The sequence below is a fragment of the Danio rerio genome, chromosome 12, assembly GCF_049306965.1.
Source record: "Danio rerio strain Tuebingen ecotype United States chromosome 12, GRCz12tu, whole genome shotgun sequence".
NCBI lineage: Eukaryota > Metazoa > Chordata > Actinopteri > Cypriniformes > Danionidae > Danio > Danio rerio.
The window spans coordinates 5,588,999-5,615,243 of NC_133187.1; the positions used below are offsets into that span (position 1 = coordinate 5,588,999).

Below are 26,245 nucleotides of genomic sequence, written 5' to 3' on the forward strand. Positions count from 1 at the left end.
TCTCCTCTGACCTCTGGTATCAACAAGGCAGTGTTGCTGCCATGTGTTGCTGCCATGTGATTGGCTGATGAGAAATTTGATAAATACCTAATGAAATGGCCAGTGAGTATAGATTTTATTATAATTATATAAAGAAAATTGGAAAACAGATAAAAACTTTGTTAGCTTTTGTTGTTAATCAGGTAATAGATGACATTGATTAATGTTAATCTATGGACAGACAGAAAGAAATAAAAACTGAAAATAGATAAAAAGATAGGGTTGAAGGACCAGAACATTTTAATACAAAACATATTTTTCTACATTACTATAGTAAATATCAGGAAAGTGAGAGTGTAAAACTTATATAGATAAAGCAGATTGTTTACAAAGTGTTTCTGCTGTAGTTTAGACCAAAGAGTAAAGGCTCAATGAAAATCAACAAAAGAGCAATAATATGTAAAGTAATATATAGAATATAATTAAATATAAGGATATAAAGTGTAAGTGTTTGAAAGTGATTTGACTATTCACTTTTTACTGATTGCTGTTTTTGAAGCCATATTGAAAATACGACGTGTTTAGATTTCATCGCACACATCACATGATGTCGCTGACGGGGACGTTGAATGAATTTGCTTGTTTATTATTCAAATATATTTGTAAAAAGTAAAACAAATCGAATGTGATATCAGAAATGGAGGATTGACGAAGAACGAGTTTTTCCCCAGCATCACCGAATGATGGCAGTAACTTACGTGTTGTATGTTTCCTCTGAAAAATCTCTGGAGAAGAACTCCGTTTTCTAAATTCAGAAGTGCTGATTGGTTAAAATGAGCAAAATAGGCGGAGACTTTATATTTTGAAAATAACCGTGCCGACCCGAGAGGCGCCATTGTCAAGGAGTTTATACGGAAGTAGTGATGCATTGAATTGAGTAATTTTTAAAAAACACACTCACATTGTACCCGAGTGTGAATTATATATCGTTCAAGAACTGGATTAGCCGCTGCACAAGTGAAGAGGTAAACTTGTTGTATGTTTCGCAAAAAGCGGTTGTTGTTTAGCGATTTTTGAAAGGGGAAAGCCCATCAGGCCTTTAATTCAGCAGCGGCCGCGCGCTCAGAGCGGATAAACATTCAGAAAGCGGCAGCGTTTTCCGTTTAAAGCATTAATATTACTATTAATCGATGTTATGTTTAAAGTATGTCATTTGTATATCTGTAGCATATGTTTAACGAGTGGGGTAAAGTTGGTTTTATATTCGCACATTCGGGTTTTTCTCCGTAATAATGTCATTTCATTAAAGTAACGTTATTCTCTGCAAATTAAACATGGGCAAATCATAATAGCAGCCAACGACTATCAAACTACAACATTCTACAGTCAATCAAATTGTGCTAATGTTGTTTTAAAGTTATACTTGCATGCGGTTTCAGACCGAATATTCAAAGTAACAATAGCGTGGTAACTTCCATGAAGATAAGTTCGACAGATAAGTTACTTTATTCATCGCAAAGAGAATTTTATAAATAAGTTACCAACAGTGATCGATAAAAACACTGACATAATAAATACACACATACTCGGAAAATATGAAGAGTTCAAATGCAAAAAAAAACTCCAGGTGGCGGTTGTAATTTTTGTCTAAAGATTAATGTAAAGTTGGTTTAATATTTGCACATTTGTTCTATTAACTCTTTCTTTATTGTTTACCAGACCAGTTTGAATATTCGGCCAGAATTTAGCATGCAAGTATGTCTTTAAAACAACATTAGCACTATCTAATAAACTGTCAACAATGTTGTACTTTGAAAATCATAATATAACATATTTTCCCTTGCAAAAGAATACTAATCTGAAATTATATTATAAAGGAAAAAGTCTGAATCTGTCTTTAAAGACTGATATAAAACCAACTTTACCTCTATCTTCTAAAGTGAGCATTTTTCTCACCCTAATGTGTTAATTCCGTAACCTCACTTAAAAAGAACTATTTTATTTTGCATAAAAGTGATATTAATGAACACAAAGGAAGCTAAAAAAATATATTTTAGAAGATAATTTTTGATGGCACTTTGAGGCTTTTGCCATAGAGCTCTTCATATACATGCATATTCACACATCTTAGTATGTTCAATTTAAGTATATTTACAATAATTATTGTTTCAAAGCAGCTTTTTGAAAGGTGCACATTATAGCATTAATTCAATTAAAAGTTAAATAAAAAGTTAAAGCTACAATCAAATTTAAGTTATTATATACAGAGATCATTAGCCTGCAATTTTATAGCATATACAGGTGATGTATATGTGTGCATGTTTAATGAAGTTAATTATGTGTGCGTTGTCCTCTATGATCTGCATCGTCTCTTCACTAGGCATGGGATAACCGTCTTAAGGTATACCGCGGTTTGGAGAAGTCAAGCTTTTAAAGGGTCACGAAACACCAAAACACATTTTTTGAGCTGTTGACAGTCGTATATGTGTCCCACACTGCTAAAAACACTATTAGGACACCTATATTTCACTAAAAAGTGTAAATTGGTTGTTTTTGCGTTATTTCAAGCAAATTCGTACTTCCTGTTTGAAACGAATTTTTGAAGCTGCGTCACGGTCATGACATAATAGCGTGTATTCCACCGTGCAGACTGGACGTCTGTTCCAGAGTGTGTCTTATTACGTCTTACAGTCTGATGCATTAATGCATGAGTAAGGCTTGGTTCAAACCAATCAGCGCGCTCTATTGTGCAACTTCATTAATATTCATTAGTGTCACCGTGTTTACGCCCCAGAGACGCCACGTTGTGTTGGCAAAACAAGCGTGAAGTGTTGCTTTTATAGTTTGCTGCCATTAAGTTTCGTTTTCATTTTCTCTCTGTGAGAGTTCAGCTGGAGTCACGTGTGGATTACAGTGTACGCGACACTCGACAACAATAACTTACGTGTCTAAGGAGGATTATTGTTTACCTGAGAGCTGTTCTCATCTGCAAACGCTGAAATCCGGATTCGCTTGTAACGTTAGTCTTCTCTTCATAATGACGCGGCTCTAGTTGCTGGTGATTGTCCTGTCTCTACAGATTTGGTAAGTGAGCGACCAGTGCTCTTTGTTTATTCAGTTTGTTCGTATCGAATTAAGTTAACTATTGCACTGAGTGCAAACATAGCACCGCATTTTGTGACTGGAATAACACACGCGGTTTTCTGACGCTACCTGCCGTGTGCATCTAAGTTTCCGGGAAATGCTGAGTTTTTTATTCTCATTCGCCGTGCGGTATCAAACATTGCATGAAAAATACACGCTTAGAGCAGATCCTCGAATCAAATATCGCGTTTGTCGCGAGGGGCATGAATGAATTCCCTGAATGAAAGAGCCAAACTGCAATTAAAGTCCACCATTTAATAATTTGGCAAATAATTCGACTACAGATGTCCATGTAGGTTAAACACCATCACTTTTGTCATGTGTGTGTATTTTGACTGAAACTCGCGCGTGCCCAAATAGACACTCCCACACCATCCCACTTTAGTTCCTCCGACACTCCCCCCTAAACAGAGCTGGACACGCCCACTTTTCTGACTTTTTCCAAAGTAGAGGTGTGAAAACACCCTGCTGAAACGAGGGGGTTTCATGGCCCTTTAAAACTGCCAAAATTTCTGGTAATACTGTTCCTAAAGTATGTGTAAGATTTTTTTTTTATTTACATTTGTTTTGTTTTATTTTTAGGACAACATTATCTCCAGCAAGAAAAATATCCAATGATGCAGTTTTTAATTGTAAATAAATGTCTGTTTTTGAAACAAATGAAGACAGCAGAAGTCAATGATTCATTTGAGTTATTTAGCCTGACATGTTTACTGCTCCAGAATATTTAAAAATAAATATAGTGTGTTCAAAGAGGAAAGTGAGCACAATACCATGAAACCGTGATATTTTTATCCAAGGTTATCATGCCGTCAGAATCTTATATCGGCCCATGCCTACTCTTCACAGGTCTTGCATTTCATCAATGCTGCTGCACAGTCTCTAGAGCAAAGATACCCAAACTAGGGCCCGCGGGCAAAGGTGGCCCATGGAAAGCCACCTTTTCATGGGCCACCTGGCGGGGTGCATCTGAGAACAGAGTGAGAATGATGGGGATAATTTAGAGAAACTTAGTTTAACCTTTTATTTGTATGTTGTATTGATAAGCTAAAAAAAGCTGACTGAAATGAAATGTTTCAATTGCAATGGTGTCATTTAATCAGATTTAGTTCAAAATGTATATACTGTCTCCCGACGGATAGAGGACTTTGGTGAGCAAATCAAGGCAAAGACAGATTCTGCTTGACTAATGTATTCAGCATTGAACTCCACTGAAAGCTGATCGTTTTCAGTTTTATTTCTAAGCACTTTTAACAGGTCGTGGTCTCAGTGCAGTAGGCCATGATTTGGTAGCTGGTGCTGATATGAAAGCTCTCTATGAAGAAAATCCAGCGGCTCTTCGTATAGTTGTTTGGATTATCGGAGAGAGACACACAGTCATTTAAGTTGAATGAAATGTGATTTTGTTTGTTTTTATCCAGGTTTGGAGCAATTGTGATAATATAAATGTGATTGTTTTTATTGCCATGCTATCATTTACAGGGTTATACTGCATTAGGTAATAGGATATAAAGTAATCTTTTCTATTTATTTTTAAATTTAAAGAAATAAAATAGGATATCACTCATGGTAACTTTAATGTATAATAGTTTTGTAGGCCTACATTTTTCTTTGGCCCACAGCTATCAATGATATTTGGTTTTTGGCCCTTCATTAGAAACAGTTTGGGCACCCCTGCTCTAGAGGCCTTGGGATGAGCATCCTCAGGTCAAAATAGAAGACATAGAAAATAATTGCATGCATTTAAATATGCATATAAGTGATCTATCAATCACATACATGCAAATAAAGGGACAGTGTTGTTGTTTAAAAAATAAAGGAATTTGCAAATATAAAACCAACTGGGCTTCATTGTTTAAAGCGTGTGTTTGGGCTTTCAGAAATGGCACAGCGTGTTGCTGTGAACGATGGAGCTGCTGGATCCAAACGCACCTCTCGTGTTCGAGTGGCCGTCCGGCTGAGACCCTACATGGACAAGCAGGACGAGAAGAGCGAGGGCTCCTGTGTGCGGGGTCTGGGGCCACAGAAGCTGGAGATCATCAACTGGAGGAACGCCACTGAGACCCTGCAGTACCAGTCAGTCATAATGCTGAAAGTGTTCAGTTTTCTTCAGTTTTATTTCTAAGCACTTTTAACAGGTCGTGGTCTCAGTGCAGTAGGCCATGATTTGGTAGCTGGTGCTGATATGAAAGCTCTCTTTGAAGAAAATCCAGCGGCTCTTCGTATGGCTGTTTGGATTATCAGGGAGAGACACACAGTCTTTTATAAGTGTACAAAATAAATACACATTTATTTTAGTGCTGGGCAAAGATTAATATGTGATACAAACAAGCATACCTTAAAACTAAGCTATACAAAACCAATTTTGGTACATAGTAGGGATGTAACGGTATCATAATTTCAAATACGGTAATACCTCGGTATGAATGGCACGGTACGGTATTTATTGAATAGTTTACAGGAAAAACAAAACTAATGAAAATACTCCAAAAAAGTGTCAATGACATACAAATTAGCCATCTATCTGTAAGCTTTGAAACCGGAACTTCAATTTTTAAATTTTAATAACAAAAAATTATTAAACCATGTAAAAAAATAAAGTTTCAATTTAGTATTGTTGAAAACTCATCACATTCAACATTTAATCACTCACTCACTCACTCAGATAGAGATGGGTTTTAAGGAAAATTATCATATAACTATAATCTGGTAAAAGCTGGGATCTCTGGGCATGTGCCCTGCAACAGAAAAAAACCCCTCTCATTTGGGACTGAGGTTTCTGGGACAGAGAGATATGACTTGGCCCAGGTTGACAGCAGTGGGTAACGTTGTGCATTCTCTTTCCCCCACTTGAGAGGACAAGCCATGAGTGAGATAGAGGTCTCTTTGCGGTACAAGTCAATTTCTGCATCAATCTAACAAGTGTGCTGTGTTCTGCAGTCCCCATGACTATTTTTAGTCGTATTCCCCAACATGTATTTCACCACAGTCTGGCAGTGCCTGCATACCAGTTTTTTTTTTTTTGTCTGTCACCTTTTCTCCTTTCTCGTATATTTTTAGAGAGAAACCGAAATGCTTCCACACATCCGATTTAAAACCCGCTTTAGGTTCGATCATTTCCAGCTCTTTTTCTTCTCGCTACTAGCAGCACACTCCATTTCCACATTACTGGATCTGTAGTGACAACAGACCGCAAAGGATGATGGCCACGTCTGGGCTGATGGGAATTGTAGTTTCCGCTACCTCCCGTTCGCTTTATTCGCCTGAGCAAATTTTCTCAAAGGACCTATAATTTTATCGAGTCATGCGACTACGGTATTATCGAAAAAAATTGCTATTGCGGTATGATGGTATTTACAATACCGTTACATCCCTAGTACATAGATATTTAACTTTCTATATAATCTGTATCAAATGTGTGTATGTACGTGTATAAAAATAAACTAATAAAGTACAGTACTTACCATTTGAAGTGGATCATTACCTTTCATCAAAATGATTGAATAACACCCATTCTTGTTTTAGGACAATTTTGAATAATATTTTTGGTTTACTTCAAATGTTGACTACTGTATGTGTGTGTATATATTATTTAATTTAACCTCTTACGGCCCAAGTTGTTTTTTACGTGCATTTTTTATTTCTTTTTGCTTTTTGGGCTTATTTGAACATAACTAGAATAAAAACCTAAGTATCATCTTTTGATATGATGTACTTTTAGAAAAAAATTATGTCCATATATGTGGACTTGTGGCCCGAATTTACATAAAACACTTTTTCCTGACTTTCATATTGCATATATAACATGGAATTTTTTTTAACATGTTTTGACTATCAGAGAGTAAACGCAATATTTTTTTCCAGTTTGGACAGTTAAAAATGATGTTTGGGACGTTTCATATGCTGCAAAACAGTTGCAGGATGACACTGTATTTCTTTAACAAAATATAAAACACTCAATGTATTTTAAATCGCCACTTAAGAGCTAAAATGTGCCACTAAGTTCTAGGAGGTTAAAGGAAATCTGCCATTAATTTCTTGAGCTACTTGTTTGACAAACGTATTAGGATAAGTAATTTTGGTGTATCCATAAATTTTGTAATTAAGCAAATGATGCAGTTATTTTTTCGTTCAGTGACTAGGTCACAAGGGTCAAATCTATGTCCATGTGTATTTTTAGGTTTGATGTGTTTCATGGTGAAGAGACCACACAGCAGGAGGTGTTTCTGACCTCCGTCAAGCCAATCCTCCCACACATCCTCAATGGTCAGAATGCCAGTGTCTTTGCCTACGGACCCACCGGAGCAGGTTAGAGGACTTCTCTTCTTTTCCACCCCCGTCACTTCATCTTTTACATTTTGACAGTTGTTAAAATCATTCTTGTTCTTCACCTCAGGAAAGACCCACACCATGCTGGGCAGTCAAGAGCAGCCAGGCGTTATTCCCAGAGCTGTAAAGGAGGTCTTCAATCTGGTTGGAGCTCAGAAAAAAGAGCAAGATGGTTGGGAGTACTCCATTGGGATGTCTTACTTGGAAATCTACAATGAAAAGGTGCAGCAGCTTAGTTTTCAGTGTGGAAATTGGTCTTCTGTTTAAAAGGTTGAGGCAGGATTTGAAAAGTGTCTTCTGCTGTATTTAATTTGTTTAATGAACTACCTATTTAATCATTTACTCACTGTTTACTTGCCTTTAAGTGGTTTCAAACCTTTGAGTTTGTTTTCTGTTAAACACAAAATATATATTTAAAGAATGTTAAAAATCAGTCACTATTGACTGCAAAAGTAAGAAGAAATACTATATAAGACAATGGCTGTGGCTGAAATTGCCTACTGCAGTGTTTCCTCTAGGATTTTTTCCAGCTGTGGCGGCAGACTCTGTTGGCCATTGTACACAGATCTACCACTACATGTGGCGTTATTTCATTGACAAGTGTCATGGGCGCAGTATAAAGTCGAGATCGCATTCATGAAATAGCCTACGAGCATGTCAATCTGCTTGAGCGCCGATTTCGTCTGTTCGTGGACAAAACTTCTTGCACGCCCTCAAATATACGCTGCTCAAGGGCAGATTTTCTTGCTCGCCCCCAAATAAATGCAGCTGAAGTGTGATTTACTGCGTTTATGTACAGAGTATGTCTCCAACATTTATTAGATTTGCTAGGAATATTTATGAATGTTTCCGATAGACTTACCTTTAATACGTTTTCAGTGCGATTTTTAACCCGGTATTAAATAAAAAACGACCGAATATTTTAATTAAGAAGCTTCAATGTAGCTGTGGCGGGATGAATTTTGGTGTGGCGCCCCGCCACGGAAGAATGAATGTAGCGGAAACCAGGTACTGCTCGAATAGGTGCTTCATTTAGATGTGAATTTTCGACCTTTAGAAAAGTACAACAGTTAGAAAAATGTGCTCTATATAGTACGATGAACTACATCCGCCATTTGTCATCATTTTGTCATCATCACATGACATACCCACATCAGTTGCATTGAATCTCTCCGGTTCATGACTTCTCTCATGTAGCATCATGGGATAGTGTAGCATCCATTGCGTGCGCACTTCAGAATCTCTCCAGAAGTAGTAGGTCATCTGGGTACTACTCGCATGCGTATTTATTTATTTGTTTTTTTTATTTATTTCATGAATCCAGACACTATATACTGACTCGGCTAATGGTTTAGCAGCCAATTTAAAAATGTAGCATCACATGCACTACTGTACAAATATTGTTTAATCGAAATGTCTTGTAAATTTGTATACACATGTAATTTATTACTATGTTTGCAAAACTACATTTTTAGCAGGCAGGCTTCAGCGACGCATAAGAGTATTTCCGTGGGTCTTAATTGCTAATTTGCTATTAAACATAAGGCCTTAAAATGAGCAGACATTCAGGACATTTTGGTATTAAGAATTGCATGTGCGTTAGTTTTTACAGTACAAGTATCTAAATAACCTTAAGAAGCATTTACTTTCGTGAGAAGGTGTCTGAAATCTGAAGAGAGATTAATGTTTCATTTCTGTATCTGTCAGTAGTGTTTGACCAGATGTTTTTTTAACCTTCAATTTTGGTCCCTATAGTGACAAATTCCCATGAATCTGTGTGCATTCAGTCCCCAGCAGGATATAAAAAGTACACACACAGTTAAAGATCTTGTGAAGTGCTTTAAAATGTGCATTTTTTTTAATTCAATGTTTGTTGTAATCTCAACTGAAACATGAGAAGGGGAACAGTGTAGCTAAAAAAAAAACAGCCAGTAGTGTTTTGTTTTATCACCGCTCTGCCAGTGAGAGAGTTTGAGCTCAAGAGCATCAATTGTGAAGCATCTTGAAGGGGGCGGGGCATGTCAGATGCACTGGAGAGCATTTGATTGGTCACAATTTCATGAGAAACTGAAGTATGAGGTGACAAAATAAAATAGTTGATCCATTTAGGTGGAATTCTACAATTCATCAACAATCTGCAAGCTTTACATGTGTATATCAGTTTTATATTTTCTAAACTTAAATGTTGCCGCTGTTTTTGAGCACATAAATATCATACACACTAATAATACTGATACTACGTCTGAACTTTATTTTAATTTCATGGGACCTTTAAAGCCCATTTCAGTGGAGCGCTGCTCTGGAATATTGATTTTTGTTTTCTCTTTAGGTGCTGGATCTGTTGTCCCCAGGTTCCCAGGACCTGCCCATCCGTGAAGACAAGGACAGAAACATCCTCATTCCCGGGTTAACACACACTCCTCTCTCATCTTTTGCTGATTTTGACACTCATTTCATCCCCGCGAGCCTCAACCGAACCACAGCCTCTACTAAACTCAACCAGCGCTCCAGCCGCAGTCACGCCATCCTCCTCATAAAGGTTTGATCTCTTCTCTTCATTCTGCTTCTCCATGAGCACTTTAACAGGTCCTGGTCTCTGTGTGGTAGACCATGATTTGGTAGCTGGTGCTGAAATTAAATCTGTCTCTCATGAAAAACCCCAGATTTTCGCTCTGTCTGCTGGGTGCATTTGAGAGAGAGGACACTTATGTCAGTATTATAAATGATTTTCACAATGCAGAAAATGCAGATAGAAGTGCAAAATATAATCTGACATTTCTAGATTATTTCTAATCATCTATTCAATTCAGAATGTGGAGAAAAAAAGGATTTTGGCTCAAAACGATGGTTGTACATTTAACTACAATTATGATGATTGATGAATATGCATTTCAAGACTGCTATTGAATTGGCAGAATTATTGAATTTTGTGTGCAGTTCTTAAACTTTTCACAAATATGGTTTATTTAAAAGATATTGGTAAATATAATTACTGAATAAGAGCTGTAATATTTCATTAAGGAAATGAATAACTTTAGTTTGACTGGTTTTAATTAATACGTTTTGTTGTAAATCTCTTGGATTCGCAAACAAAACCATTTTAAAAATAATTAAAGTAAACAAAAGAATAAATTGCTAGTTTTATTTGTTCATTTGATTACCACCAATTTTGATAAATTCTCATTGGCTATATTTCCATCCAAATATGCCATATCAATATTTTGCATGAAGGACTTGCAGTTTTTATCATCACATGATCTCATAACAAAATCACTTTTTTTTAAATCCACATATCAAAGTTTATTTGTTAAGTGTTTTCATCAATTTATGCATATTTTTTTCTAAAAAAGATTATCTGTTATACACACATTCTTTTAATGCACGTTTTCGAAATTGGTGTGCATCTTGGTTTTTCCATCAAGCATTTTTTATAGGATAGTCCAAAATGTGCGTAAATATATGTGAAAACATAGCTTATGATTTATAGAATGCAAAAAAGCTGAAAAATTACAAAACACAGAGCTTGTAGAGGACTCGATTTTCAGAGATTTTTTTGTTGGTACAATTACATTATATAATTAAAGTTTATATTAATATATTATATTTGTGACTATAATATATTAATAAGTTATATAGATTAATGTAATAATGTAATGTACCTATAATAGATTTAATTTAGTGTACATGATGTATAACGTATAATATTATATATCTGTTTTATTTTATTTTATTTTATTATTATTATTTTTTTTTTTAACTTAAGCCCTGCTTACTCTGTTAGATTTCAGCCACAATTTTGTCATCTGGGACAAATTTGGGAAATTCTAAAAGATTCCTAAAATCCTAGGCTTAAATCTGTGATCTTTGATCGTTGGTTTGACATGTTCACTGACAGTTGCTTAGTGCCCATTGCAATCAGATTTTTCCTCTGATTTTCTAGCAGTGTCAGATTTCGGACCATTTTTTGCAGTGTGACAACAGCTGCAATGAGTGACAACAAAAGAACCAGTAGGAGCTCTGAATTTAGTGACTCAATGCATGCAATATTTGAAATGACCGCAGGGAAATGGCAAAACTGTTTTTTTTTTTTTTGGTTTTATTATTTTATTGTTTATTGTTAAAATTGCCACTACAGATTGTTTACATTTGCTGTGAGGATTCATTTTAGAACGTGGTATAGTGTCACGGGTGGAAGACTCCAGGGGGTGTTTTTTTTGTGTTTGGTGCATCTTCATTGCCACTCAGTCTGACTTTATAACAGCTGAGATTTTACAGTGTGACGTGGGAGCCATGTTCATGCAGTCTGACATGCTGCAATTGTTCAGGATTATTAAAAAAAATCGCACCGTGTGAGCCGACCTTTTATATAGGGTGTCTGACGGGTCTTAAAGTATTAAAAGTTGATAAATTAATGTAGAGAACTTAAAGGCCCTTAAAGGATTAAGAAGTCTTAAATGCTATTTTACAAGGTGTTAAATTTTATATCATTTTTGATTATTCAGTGTATGGTTGTATGTTAAAGTATGCTTGAATTAAATCTGTGAATATCAGGATGCTGTGTAGTTTATGAAATCCTGCTAGATTTGACATCGTGCTGCTTTCTTTACTGCAGTAACCAGGGCAAGTTTTTTCTGCCGTTCTATATGCACCAACCTGCTGAATTAGCTAGAATAAATAGATTTTTATTCAGTATGTGAATAATGTTTTCATTTTGGATTAGTTTCTTACAATAATATTTAGAAAATAGACTGAAAGGTGAAATCTCGCCAGTGTTTCTGGTTGAAAAGTGATTATAAGGTCTTAAAAATGGAGTCTTAAGGTCTTAAAAGGTATTGAATTTCACTCTCTAATTTATTTGTATATACTTTGTAATATCACTTTGCATTATTAATTTAAATAAATCCTTCAAACTGAATCTAGAATATTTAAAGTGATGTGAATGCAACTTGTCAACAGTCTAGAAAAAGATCTCACACACATGCATGTTTTGTCCTCTCAGGTGGTGAAGTCTCAGCGTGGTCCGCCACACAGACAGCAAACAGGAAAGCTTTATTTGGTGGATCTTGCCGGTTCAGAGGACAATCGGCGCACAGGAAACCAGGGCATTCGTCTGAAAGAGAGCGGAGCCATCAACTTGTCTCTGTTCACGCTCAGTAAGGTGGTGGACGCTCTGAACACAGGGGCTGGGGGCCGCGTGCCCTACAGAGACAGTAAACTCACCCGCCTGCTGCAGGACTCTTTGGGTGGATCCGCACATTCTGTCATGATCACAAACATCGCACCCGAGTACAAATACTACTTTGACACCTTTTCTGCACTTAATTTCGCCGCAAAGTCTAAGCAGATTGTCAATCGGCCTTTTGTCAGAGAAACTGTTTTGGCCCCTACGATTGGTGAGCAGTGCAGTTTTATCAGATATCATTTTCTGAACGGTAATTGGGTTTTAGGGCTGCATGGTCTTGGTATAAAAGCTCATTTCCAACTGGTTATTTAAAAATATATATATATATATATATAAAAAAAAAAAAAAAAAATATATATATATATATATATATATATATATATATATATATATATATATATATATATATATATATATATATATATTTTTTTTTTTTTTTTTTTTTTTTTTTTTAGCAGCAACATGCCAAAATAAAATCCTGATGGGTTATGGTTCTGAAGAAGAAATAAAGGCATAAGTGTTGTAATTTTACTGCAACTTTTTATTTATATTTTTAAATAGTGGTCTGGTTAAAAAAAAATTGTTATTCTTTTTTTCTTCCTATTTTCCTTTCTTTTTTTTTTTAGTTTTTCCTTTTGTTTCGGTCTTTTTTTTTTCTTTGTTTCTTTATTTTCTTTCATTCTCTTTTCTTTCTTTTCCATTTTTCTCTTTCTCTGTTTTTGTTTTTCTTTTTTTTTCTTTTCCATGTTGAGTAAGTCAGAACAATGGGGATGTAACCTATAAAAACTGAAGTAAAAAAATCTGTTTTATTTTGGAAAAAATTTAACAAATATTTGTTTGTTCTGCAGTTGCTAATGAATTTTGCTTGTTAAAAGGGGTTGATTTGAAAAAATAATTTTTAGTACTTATAACTTCAAACAGTATTTATTGCATGTCCGTATTTCTTAAACCATTCAGCCTTAAATAATAAAACAATATTTATTTTGTCTTTAAAATATATATTATTATTATCATTCATTCGGCGTTCATACGGCCATGAAAAACCTGGAAAAGTCATGGAATTTTGTTAATTTATTTTCCAGGTCTGAAAACATTTTGGAAAATCAAAAACCCACAACATTTTTGGAAAAGTCATGGAAATTAGTTTAACAAATAACTGTATACTTAAATATGGGTTAGTTGTCTTTAATAATGTGAAAGCATATGTTTGGCCATGGACAAAGTAGTAGTGTGGTGTGAGCATTTTATATACTTATGTATATATATGTATTAGTTGCATGTTTTATGATATGCTGTAATATTGTTCTTTTTTTATTATTATTATTTACAACATATACGTAGACATGACATGACACATTAGGTCATGAAAATTTACTTAAGCCCTGGAAAAGTCGTTCAATTTTAGTAGTAAAAAATGTGTATGAATCCTGTTCATTAAATATGTAGTTTCGCAGTCACCCCACTCAATTTAGCATGATCGTGACTTAAAAATACCGGTTTTACTGCAGTATTTAAAAGAAGCAACATTTTGCAATGTTTCACTGTTTACAATTTTGCTTTTGTAGCTCCTGGAAAGAGAACCAGAGAGGAACAGGAGGCTGGAGGTTCTGGTGAACCCCAGAACAAGAGATCCAAAGAAGGGAAGAAAGCTGAACATTCCCCATCACCGCCCTTACATCCACAGAGGTAAAGACAGCACGTGTGAAGGCTGGTCAACTGGTCACTGTATGAGTGAGCACTTTTAACAGGTCCTGGCTTTGTGCAGTAGGCCAGGATTTGGTAGCTGGTGCTTAAATTAAAACTCCCTATAGCGAAAACCACAGGCTGAGTGTGCCATGTTGGGCATTAATAGGGAGAACATCTCTTAGCTTTTTTAGTGATGCTGTGAATGGCTTTTAAAGGGTTAGCTCACTTCTAGAACAAAACATAATATCAGATGAAATTGTTTTGTTGAGGAAAGCATTTCAAATTTTATTTATTTTTTTCTAAATTATTATCCCTACTGTGTGAAGTTAAATTGATTTATTTCAGCACAATTTTAAATATAATCGTTATAAAAATATATGATATGTATACATTCACGCATAAATGTATATGCATATGTGTGAACACACAAATGATGTTCCCGTGTGCTAAAAGTCGAAACGTTTCAGTTCACCAGATTCATCAGTTCTGGACCGACTCCTGGCTCTGGAGAAGATGATGATGGGCTCAGCTGAGAGGGAGAGACTCAACCTGCTCAAAACTGTTGCACAGTCCCGAAAAGAAATCCAGGTAACAATTTTAGTGTGGTTTAACTTAAAAGAATTTTTCTTCACATGCTTGCAAACATCCATTTTTTGGGTGCGAAAACCTGAATATTTGCGTGCTAAAGATTGTACTGAAGATCACAGCGTCCAAAACATAAGAAAATGTTTATTTTTAAATGCGTTTTCTAGCAATCGCAGACATTAGCATTCAGAACGCAAATAGATTTCTCACAGGACTGCTGAGTTTGCTGAAAATCAATCTGCTTATGTCATGACATGAAATATGGTTTTCTGGTCCAAGCCGCTACTCATTTGAATTACGAAAATATTCATTTGTGGCCATTTTTTTGTCATATCACACATTCAAGTGAATTGTATATAAAATCATTTTGTACACAACAGTCTGCTGGACTTGCTGCGTTACAAACAGCAATATTTTAACAATTTATATAAAGTTGATCACCTTCTGGCTGTCGAATATGAAGCATATACATGTATGTATGCATCTGTCTATCTTATCTATCTATAAATGACAGCAAATAATTCACAGTATGTCTGATAATATTTTTTCTCCTGGAAAAAGTCTTATTTGTTTTATTTCGGCTAGAATAAAAGCAGTTTTTAATTTTTTAAACACCATTTCATGGTCAATTATTAGCCCCTTTAAGCTATATATGTTTTTTACGATAGTCTACAGCAGTGGTCCCCAATCCCCGGGCCGCGGACCGGTACAGGTCCGTGGATCAATCAGTACCGGGCCGCACAAGAATGAATTATCTTTAAGTTGGCAGATAAAGTAGCTGCATTTAAAGCCAAACTGAGGCATATTGGACATGTTTCAAACATTAGCGAGGATTTTTGTGTGAGACTGAGCCTGCGCCCTCACTCACCAAGCTGGTGCACGATCATCAGTCTTCGCTGTTAAAGGAGTTTGAGCACTACTTCCCAACCTTAAAGGACCCACAAACGGCTAGGAAATGGATACGTGACCAGCTGAATCCAGCATGTCCGCGCAAGAAGAAGACCAACTGCTGGAGATCGTAAATGACGGCGGCCTTAAAACAGTGTTCGAGACAACAACTCTGCCGGTGTTCAGGATTAAAGTAATGAAATGGCTAACACAGCGCTGAAAACCCTGTTGCCATGTCAAGATGTACATGATATGTGTGTTCTGGCGCTCACGGGCTGTTTCACGGGCACACGCAAAGCTTTAGGATAAACAAACAACTGTTTATCATACGCATCTTATCGGTAATTATTTACACGGTTGGTATTAAGATGAACAGATAAACGTTATCTGCCTAATTTCTATCAGCTAAATGTGTCTGGAAAAATATTCAAAGAGTTTTATTCTCATAAACCGCGTGGACGTGAACGCGTCTGTCTGTTCTGATTGGCTAAAGCAGACGTCTCACGTCAGCATGTTCTAGACGTGCACGCGCTCGTCCACCCCCCCCTATGCCTTCAACTGTATATAGTGATTTTCGAAAGTATTACTTCCCTTTAAAAATGTGTATTACCATTTTGTTGAGTCCCCCCACAAAGGTTTGATAGAGCGCTTGAACCCGGAAGCCACTTTACTTGACGTCACACTTAACGAGCGGATAGGTAATCTGCTGTGAAATTTTTAGGTCGTGTGAGAAAAAAAGACAAACATGTCAGATTTGGACAGGATTAGAATCACAATGTGTCTATAAAACAGAAATGTCTCAAACGTCCCCCACTAAAACTAGTCCCGTCCGAATAGAGCTAAAGCTGTTTCTGTGGAAATAGCAGTGAGACAGATTCAGTTAATCCATCATATTGGGACAGATTGCAAATTAGGTCGGATTACTAATAGCAATTGTGAACTGTACTGAAGTCCGCATGATCCGTAACCCAGTTTTCAACTAGACATAAGTACTTTGTTTGGGAAAATGCTTTGGCAGAAGCTGAAACTGCTGGTGGATGACTTTTAAATACATGATCTGCTGTTCCTCCAGATGTTGAAGGAGAAACAGAAGGAGCTGGAGGACAAAGCCAACATGTTTAATAAGCAGAAAGAAACCACTGAGAAAGAGTCCAAAGATGCTCTTCTTTTCAAGACCGATCTGCCGCCCCTACACAGAAAACAGTCGACAGCCGCCAAACCACGCAAACAGCAGGCCGTTGTTACTCCATTACAGGGTAAGACATGGCCTCCTTCTTGCTCATAAAGCTACTGCTGCTGTCAAATTACACTTTTAAAAGTAACTAGCTACACTACAAGTTAATTTCTAAGAGTAGCTAGTTACAAAAATGCCAAGTTTATCACAAAGCGTGCTTTACAAAATGTCAATGAACAAATTTGAAGGCACTTAATGATTTATTACACTGATTTAAAATTTCTCAGACTGTCAGGAATCAAAGTATAAAACTGCAACTAGTGTAGCATAGCAATAACATTTACACAAAGGAAAGTTGCACATGGCTACAATTTTAGACAATTACAACTTTCTTCAGGTTGATTGCTAGAGGAAGTAGGCATTCCTAGTATGCCTGTCATAATAATTAATATATCGACTTCACTCAACACATGGACATGACCTCAATCATTTTTGGTGGTGCATTGTACACCTTACTAGTACCAGGGTGGACCTCCTTTTGCCTCCAGAACTGCCTTAAACCTTCTTGGCATCAGATACAATATGGAGATTTTGGTCCATATTGACATGATAGCATCACACAGTTGCTGCAGATTTGTCGGCTTCACATCTGTAATGTGAATCTCCCTTTCCACCACATTCCGACGGTGCCCTATTGGATTAAGATCTGGTGACTGTGGAGGCCATTTGAAGACAGTGAACTCATTGTCATGTTCAAGAAACCAGTCTGAGATGATTTGCGCTTTTTGGCACGGTGTGTTATCATTCTGGAAGTAGCCGTCAGAAAATGGGTACACTGTGGTCATAAAGGGATGAACAGGGTCAGCAACATTACTTGGGTAGGCTGTGGTGTTGACACGATGCTCAGTTAGTCCTAATGGGCCCAAAGTGTGCCAAAAAAATATCACCCACACTCTTACACCACCAGCAGCCTAGACTGTTGATCCAAGGCAGGATGGATCCATGCTTTCAAGTTGTTGACGCCAAATTCTGATCCAACCATCCAAATGTGGCAGCAGAAATGGAGACTCATCAGACCAGGCAACGTTTCTTCAATCTTCTATTGTCCAGTTTTGGTGAGACTGTGTGAATTGTAGCCTCAACTTCCTGTTCTTAGCTGACAGGAGTGACACCCGGTGTGGTCTTCTGCTGCTGTGGCCCATCTGCCTCAAGGTTGGACGTGTTGTGTGTTCAGAGATGCTCTTCTGCACACCTCGGCTGTAACAAGTGGTTATTTGAGTTACTGTTGCCTTTCTATCAGTTGGAACCAGTCTGGCCATTCTCCTCTGACCTCTGGCATCAACAAGGCATTTATGCCCACAGAACTGCCGCTTACTGGATATTTTCTCTTTTTCAGACCATTCTCTGTAGACCTTAGAGATGGTTGTGCGTGAAAAGCCCAGTAGATCAGCAGTTTCTAAAATACTCAGACCAGCCCGCCTGCCACCAACAACCATGCCTGATTAGACCAGGCTGATGAGAAATTTGCATTAATGAACAGTTGTACAGGTGTACCTAATAATGTGGCCAGTGAGTGTGTATCGCCCATACAAAACCAATTCTAGCGACATTTTAGCTAATTGCACAACCCTCTATCTCTGTTGGAGGTGTCAGTAAGATTAAAAAACACTAGTATTTACTATAAATCTATATAGTATATAGATGAAAGTATACTATAGTATATTTTCATTTGAGTGTCTGACAACTAAAAATTGATCTGGTGGCAGATATCGAAGCTTCTGTAACTTTAAAAAAAAAAACTAACTTATCTTGCACTTTTTTTTTTAGCAAATATTATTTATTTGTTAAGCATATGGGTTTGCCTAATTGATAAATTGTTAAAATGCATAATAAAATACTGTGTTCTTTAGCAGAGTGTACTTTCATTAAGGTTATTATTATATTGTCATTCTGGCATTATATAATGAATGGCATAAAATCTTAGTCTTAAAATGACAATATTCTTTAGCGCTATATATAGATGCAGTATAGCATACAACAACACAAAAAATATTGTGACAGGCCTAATTTCTAGTCATCTCTTTTATTATTATTATTATTATTATTATTATTATTATTTAGTTTTTTTTCCTTGGTTTGAATGACCATTTCAATAACATGCAGATTTTATTATGTATAAATTTTTGTAAAAAATTTTGTAAAAATTCTCAAAAAAAGTTTAAAATATGTTGTGTTGTTGTTTAGAAATATGACTGTGTAGGTGTTTGAGTCTTAATGATTAATCATGCAGCTCCTGCATCTGTGAATGAATCTGTTACATCAAAGCCCATATGATTACCTTAAAGATATGAGGTGAAGGTCATCAAGCATTTTTCCATTATTTTTTGTTCTCTTAATTTCATTTAAAACAACGTCTTGAAGCATCTCACCTTTTTTGAAACATTAAAGAACCTGCCTTTAAATCACCCTGAGAACTCTAATGCGATGGATGATTTCATGTTCAGTAAGAAAGTGAGAGAAGTGAGGTGCATTTCTGTTTCATGATCAAAGGTATAAAAATGAAAGAATGACATGGTTTTGCTTTAATCAGTCTTTTGTCTTCTGCTTGAGAGTAGCTGAAAGGATATAACTGCAGGATTTGGGTGTTTCTTTCCTCTTCTGTCGTCTTCTAAAATAATGATTTTTTCCTTCATTTTGATCGCTGCACAGATACAGACATGAGATGAGATGTGCCTTGTTGCATCATGATGAATTTAATCATCACCAAGACCAAAAATAGGCTAAATTATGCATGTAAAAGTTTTAATTTCAAGCTGTCAAATAATAAACTTGTATACAACTGCTAGCTATGTGTCATTATAGTATTTTGATCAACATCCAAAGTTATTGTCTGATACCACTATTGCATTAAAACCACCATGGTGCAGGTTTAGGATGCTCTAATAAAAGGATGTCAGATGATATAATCTCCAGGGGTCAAACAACTATACCACACTTTTTGTTTTTAACTTTAAATCTGTTTAAAAGCCGATTATTCTTCGTCTTTTTGTTGTAGGTGATTTTATGTTTGCAGCTGCTCCAGTGATCTGCCCTAAACTATGGTGAAATGCTTAATGTAAATTAGGGCTGGCCAATTAAACGTGCTGGAGGCTTACTAGGGCTGTATTTACTGACAAAATGTGCATGAAAATAGTCTTTGATTAATTACCTGGCCCAAATGTAATAATTTAGTGAGGGTGATGTGTTGCAGTGCCCTTAAAGAAATCTTTTTCACTTTGCAAAACCATTAAGGGGGACTTATTGTGCAAAAATCACTATTAAAAGAGGTTCAAACACAGTTGTGCAGCTGCATTGTATGAATATATTCAGCCTCTAATGGTCAAATTTGATTTAATCTATTATTTTCAGTCACACTTTATATTAACAGTGTAGAAACACTTTGATTGACATTGTGCATATTATCAGAGGGGGGAAGCCCCACCCATTAGTGACTGTCACTCCCTCATTAGTGAGAAGCAGCCGTTCACCATTCAGGTTTAAGCACCATAGCTGCCTAAGATAATATTTTTTAAGAGGCTGTGAGAGCAGTCTCAATTGAATTTAAAGTGATAGTCACCGAAATTACATAATTTGGATCAAAGCCTAAAAGAGGCAGTTATAAAATGTGTTTGTGTGGTATTTTGAGCTGTAACTTCACATACACACTCCAGGGACAGCGGAGACTTATTTGACGTCATTAAACGGCATTAAAGCTCCCATTTAATTCAGACCACCTAAGAGATTTCATTTACATGCAGACTAAATGTAGAGGTGTGAATAGGTTTGCATGAGCTCTGCTTTTATACAGTATAGTGCTTTGAAGCAAGCAGCTTTACAGCATCAAATACAGAGTTTCTTTTCTGACAATTTTTTTATTTTTCCATATTTTAGTTCACTATGCAACATCAGTTTGTTTTTCGATTGCTTTTCAAGTATATTGGGGCTTTTATATTGATTATTGAATTTGCTCTTCAGTGTTGATTATTAAACCACACTGAACTGAACTTAAACTCTGAAAACTGAACTACACTGTTTCAATTCACTATGATCTTTTATGTGAAGCTGCTTTGACACAATCTACATTGTAAAAGCCCTAGAGAAATACAGGTGAATTAAATTGAATTGATAATGTGAACTGATACATTAAGAAGTGCAAGTTTTGGAAATGTGAGCATCAAGTTTATGCTGTATTTAAGAAATAAGGTCCTCTCTCTTTTCTCAAACAGTGTCTCAGGTGCAGCCCTTACAGCAGTGTGCAGTGGTCTGCAAACCCTCACAGACCTTGGTTAAGAAGAAACGTGTCCAAACGGAGGTCAGTGTGCACAATTTTACAGTGGACCATATTAATTAATCATCCAAATAAATTTGTCAGTCATTTTTCATTAAAGAACACTGGATCTCATTCAGTAATAGTAGCATAAGGTTTTTATGTATTAAATGCACATGAAGTTCTAAGGAAAACTTTCCTTTTTTTATTTTATTATTATTATTATTATTATTTATTTTGAGATGCGCTAGGGCACCTTGCAAAACTTGATGTCAATAGAAAACCGGTTTTAAAAAAGGTGGCTCATGCAATTCATTAGTTGTGATCATGTCCTTTAAAAGCCTTTCATCAGGAAGCATTTCTGTCCACAATCTAAAGACAGAGTCACAGTTTTTCATGCTTCCAAACACACAATCATCCTTTAAAAAATTGATTTGGCCCTCTAATTTTATATGTGTATTTAAAGCTGTACATGGACTTACCCCGGCCTATATATGAACTTTTAAGTTTGTATTCTCCCCAAAGATCCCTTAGCTCAGGGATGTCCAGACTCGGTCCTGGAGGGCTGGTGTCCTGCAAAGTTTAGTTCCGACCCCAATCAGACACACCTGGGCTAGCTAATCAAGCTCTTACTAGGAATTCTAGAAACATCCATGCAGGTGTGTTGAAGCAAGTTAGAGATAAAATCTGCAGGACGCCGGCCCTTCAAGACCAAGTTTGGACACCCCTGCCTTAGGTCTTCTGCTCAGCTTCTGCTAATTGTTTCTAGATGCCGCTTGATAACAAAAAGCTTTTTTACTCTATGCTCCAAAACTTTGGAACACGTTGCATCTAGAAATTAGAGCTTCATCTACATTGTGTTTTTAAAAGAATCGGTCAAAACCTACCTCTTCTCTCTGGCCTATTGATAGAAATTAGATTTTATTTGTTTTTTTATTTAAGTCATTAACTATACACATTTTTTTTTACATTTTATTTTTAGGTCTAATTTTTTATTGTAATTATATTGTCCTGTCTCTTGAATTGTTTATTATTGTTGCCATGTTTGTGAAGCATTTTGGTCAACATTCATGTTGTTTTAAGGTGCTAAATAAATAAAGTTGACCTTGACGTTGTTGTGTTTAATTTTTTTATTTTTTTTCTAGATGCGTTTCACCTTGTAAATAACATCTAATTAAATATTGGTTAATTTTATACATGTTTATATCAAATTTGTGCGTATGCATGTTTCGTAAATGAGATCCAATGTTTATTCATACAACTTGAAGTCTGTTTTCTTGTTGTTTATTATCTGGTTGGTCAAATTCTACTACTCAAATTAAGAGAACCGTGTTTATGAAACAAATATAAATGTAATCAGTCCAAAAAGCTTAAGGTGAAACACTCAACTATGCATTTTAGAGATATTTAAAATGTTTAGGATCAAAAACCCTTCCAAAGAGGAATGAAAATATTGCAGGTTTTCTTGAATTATTGTAGTATGTTTATATGGTATGGTCATATATTTTTAAAAAGCCATTCCTTAAATATGCCGATAAATTAATTCTGTGCAAAATAAAGAAAATGTAAATTAATTTGAGATTGTAGTCTGTTTTAACTAATTTTCTCTCATATCATTGTGGATTTTTCAAAAAGCAGTGGTATGTTTTCAGCTGTGCTGTAACTGAGATGTATAACTTGAAACTGGATTAAGTTTTTTTTTTTTGTCTGCTTATTAGGTGTGTGATGGAAAGGAAAACATAGGTGTGGATCTTCATCCTGTTGAAGATGTCAACTGGGAGTCCCGTCTGGATCCAGCATTACTGGAACAGTCCAGGAAGAAGATCCTGCAGACGCTCAACTCGGGCTCTCTGAAGGAGCTCAAGAGCCTGCAGCAGATCGGAGACAAGAAGGCCAAACTCATCATGGGATGGAGAGAGATTAATGGAGACTTCACACAGGTATGGTGATGAGCTATGCAGGAGTTTACAGGGGATAAAATGTAACAAACTCCATATTAACTGTTGTACAAGAGCAGTCACTCTTGCTTGCTGATGTTTGGGAAAATGATAAACTTTTGCTGGTGTGATGTTACTGAATCTCCCACGTGTTTTGGCCAACTTACAAAGTTTTGGCAATTATTTCTATTATATAATTTTTTATACAAAAAAAGTGTAAAAGGATAATAATAATAAAAAAAAATCTGTCATTAGTGCAGCCGTTAATATATCTCAGCTGCCCACCCAAATAAAGTCTATGTGTGGGAAGATATATATATATATATATATATATACACACACACACACACACACACACACACACACACACACGTTTGAATAATAGGATGTAAAACAGATAAAAAATGTATGTAATATTGTATAGAAATGGCCGTGCAGTGAGCGAGGAATTTGTTTCTGTTTTTCAAATCTTTTTGAAATTGTTGTTTTGAGTAAAATGTTAATAAATAAATAACAAAAAAACATCAAAAAGTAAAGTAAGTGACATTGTCAGCTCACACTTAAACAGTTGCATGTTATTGTACTCAATAGATATCACAAATACGCTACAAGGATATTCAAGAAACTTTAAATACTGAAATATGTTTTGTTTTTGTAGGTGGAAGACCTGAAGAAAATCGAAGGTGTTACAGTTAAACGATTCTCTTCTTTCATAAAGGTATGTTGTTTGCATCACTGATTGAGATTACATGAACAAAATAATAAAAAAAACAATGTATATGATACAATAATTATTAATAAAAACACGGATTAAGGAATTTACAAGTACTGTAAAATCTGTGTATTAAGCAAAGCCCGCTCTGATTGTATTTCTGAGCTCTTTTTGAACTTGACTGGTAAAAGAAATCTGGGTAATGTGTTTAGTTGACTACACATCAGCTTAAACAATCAGTTTAAGAATGTGCATATAAACACACTCATTAAAGTCTTTTTGGTGCCTTAACAAAAATATGTGGAATAAATAATGAAAGTACAATTGAATGTGATTTAGAAGAGCGCCTTTGGGTCACACTGTCTTTTGTTTTTATTATTTCTCTCTCTCTCTCTCTCTCTCTCTCTCTCTCTCTCTCTCTCTCTCTCATAGGCCAATATTCTCAGCAGTATGGGAAAGTGAAGCAATTTGAGCTGCTGTGACTGAAGAGGAGAGCCTGCATACTTGTTTTTACATGTGTTTTATGGATATAATGTGTACAGTTTTTAAACTTTTTTTTTTCTTTGTGTATACTTGACTGCTGTTTTTCTTGTTTTCATTTTTCAGTGAATTTCCTGCATACCTAGGCCAATTTTTTCTTTTATTTAACTTTTTAATCTGTAAATGAACCTGTTTCATTTCATAAAGGCACTAAATAAATGCCATCATCACATATACAAAGCTCACTGGGTTTTATTTCACCAGATAAATGGATAGGATGCCTAAATTTATCTCAAAGGACTTGAGTCAGTGTATCATTCAGGGTTCATACGGTCATGGAAAATCTGGAAAAGGCATGGAATTTTGATGCCATTTTCCAGGCCTGGAAAAGTTTGGGAAAAACAGAAATACCCACAAAGTTTTAGAAAAGTCATGGAAAACGGATATCTGTGCACTTGAATATGGGTTAATTGTCTTTACTTTTTTCTGTCCTTGGCCAATCACATGCTCTCACATTATTAGTGCGACGTAATCATTATCTAAATCAGACATGTTCAAACTCGGTCCTGGAGGGCTGGTGTCCTGCAAAGTTTAGTTCCAACCACATCCAGACACACCTGGGCTAGCTAATCAAGCTCTTACTAGGCTTTCTAGAAACATCCTTGCAGGTGTGTTGAGACAAGTTGGAGCTAAAATCTGCAGGACGCCGGCCCTCCAGGACCAAGTTTGGACATCTTGATCTAAATACATTTTACATAGATATAAATATAAAATAAGCGTCACATGGTGCAGTGGGTAGCACAATTGCATTACAGCAGGAAGGTCGCTGGTTCAAGCCTCGTCTGGGTCTGTTGGTGTGGGACGGGGTTTCCCCCACAGTCCAAACACATGCATTATATGTGAATTGTGTAAGCTAGAATTGTCCATAGTGTATGAGTGTGAATGGATGTTTCCCAGTGATGGGTTGCAGCTGGAAGGGCATCTGCTGCGTAAAACATGCTGGATAAGTTGCCGATTTATTCTGCTGTGGGGACACCGGATTAATAAAGGGTCTAAGCCGAAAAGAAAGAAAATGAATAAATAAATGTAAACTAAATAGATTGTTGTGTGTTTTATATAATATGCTGTAATATTAACATGTATTGTTTTTCTTTTACCATGCTTATGTAGACATTGCATGAAACATTAGGTCATGACAATTTACTTGAAAGTCATAGAAAAAATCATGGAAAAGTGGAATTTTAGTAGTAAAAAATGTGTATGAATCCTGATCATTCTCAGAAATCTCCTTTTCCACATCTGCACTTCTGAGAACTGCATGCTGTCCTCAAGATGCAAACTGTTCACTGTTCAAGTGTTCACATCCGACAGATGTCATTCCCATTCAAATTAAGCCAAAAATGATCAGTCCCCAGAATCAGTTGCTTTTTGGAGAGCTCTTGACATTTTTGTGTTTCGATTTGTGGTGTTTTTGCAAGTGTAATGAGCCATTTGGAAAAAATGTTAAATATTTTGAAATATTCAAGAGAAAACTACAACAAAAATCGTTAAACGTTTAAAACGTTGTAGTAATTTATCTGTTTGTTACATCACTCAGGCTTCAGATATTTGATTTCTTCTCTCAAACAAGTTTTTTTCTTCCATTTATAAGATTGATGAATCAGTTCAGTAATGTTGATGTTGAAGAATTCTTAAATTCATTTTTTGATTTGATTAAACTATCCGTGTTTCCCAACCCTGTTCCTGAAGACACACCAACAGTACACATTTTCACCCTCTTATTTAAACACACCTGAATTAACCCATCAGAACATTTCGTCACCTTAGAATTCTTAGGTTCTAT

At 35.9% G+C, this 26,245-nt stretch overlaps 2 protein-coding genes and 3 non-coding genes across 6 annotated transcripts in view; 4 read left to right on the forward strand and 1 right to left on the reverse strand.

The window, feature by feature from the left end:
* The window catches only part of fra10ac1 (FRA10A associated CGG repeat 1), an 855,621-nt gene that overhangs the window by 714,277 nt on the left and 115,099 nt on the right, over nucleotides 1–26,245 (reverse strand). The window lies entirely within an intron of this gene.
* kif22 (kinesin family member 22) lies at nucleotides 871–24,636 on the forward strand. Of its 2 annotated transcripts, none has more exons than XM_073917705.1 (13): nucleotides 871–2,406; nucleotides 3,615–5,199; nucleotides 7,304–7,431; nucleotides 7,520–7,674; nucleotides 9,782–9,991; nucleotides 12,452–12,845; nucleotides 14,200–14,320; nucleotides 14,788–14,908; nucleotides 16,866–17,049; nucleotides 21,233–21,318; nucleotides 22,992–23,213; nucleotides 23,869–23,928; nucleotides 24,355–24,636. In XM_073917705.1, the coding sequence occupies exons 2-13, from the start codon at nucleotides 5,006–5,008 to the stop codon at nucleotides 24,382–24,384; spliced, it is 1,905 nt and encodes a 634-aa protein (XP_073773806.1). In that variant the 5' UTR covers nucleotides 871–2,406; nucleotides 3,615–5,005; the 3' UTR covers nucleotides 24,385–24,636.
* Nucleotides 4,365–4,500, forward strand: LOC137496870 (small nucleolar RNA SNORA30/SNORA37 family). Its single transcript, XR_011017505.1, has one exon. It is a non-coding gene; the product is annotated as a small nucleolar RNA SNORA30/SNORA37 family (small nucleolar RNA).
* On the forward strand, nucleotides 5,246–5,381 carry LOC137496869 (small nucleolar RNA SNORA30/SNORA37 family). Its single transcript, XR_011017504.1, has one exon. It is a non-coding gene; the product is annotated as a small nucleolar RNA SNORA30/SNORA37 family (small nucleolar RNA).
* LOC137496868 (small nucleolar RNA SNORA30/SNORA37 family) lies at nucleotides 10,024–10,159 on the forward strand. Its single transcript, XR_011017503.1, has one exon. It is a non-coding gene; the product is annotated as a small nucleolar RNA SNORA30/SNORA37 family (small nucleolar RNA).

Excerpts from the sequence above, each read along its gene's own strand:
- kif22 (XM_073917705.1), top strand. The coding sequence starts at position 5,006 with ATGGCACAGCGTGTTGCTGTGAACGATGGAGCTGCTGGATCCAAACGC. Across the intron at positions 7,675-9,781 it reads TGGAAATCTACAATGAAAAG|GTGCTGGATCTGTTGTCCCC; the intron begins GTGCAGCAGCTT and ends TTTTCTCTTTAG. Across the intron at positions 14,909-16,865 it reads AGTCCCGAAAAGAAATCCAG|ATGTTGAAGGAGAAACAGAA; the intron begins GTAACAATTTTA and ends CTGTTCCTCCAG.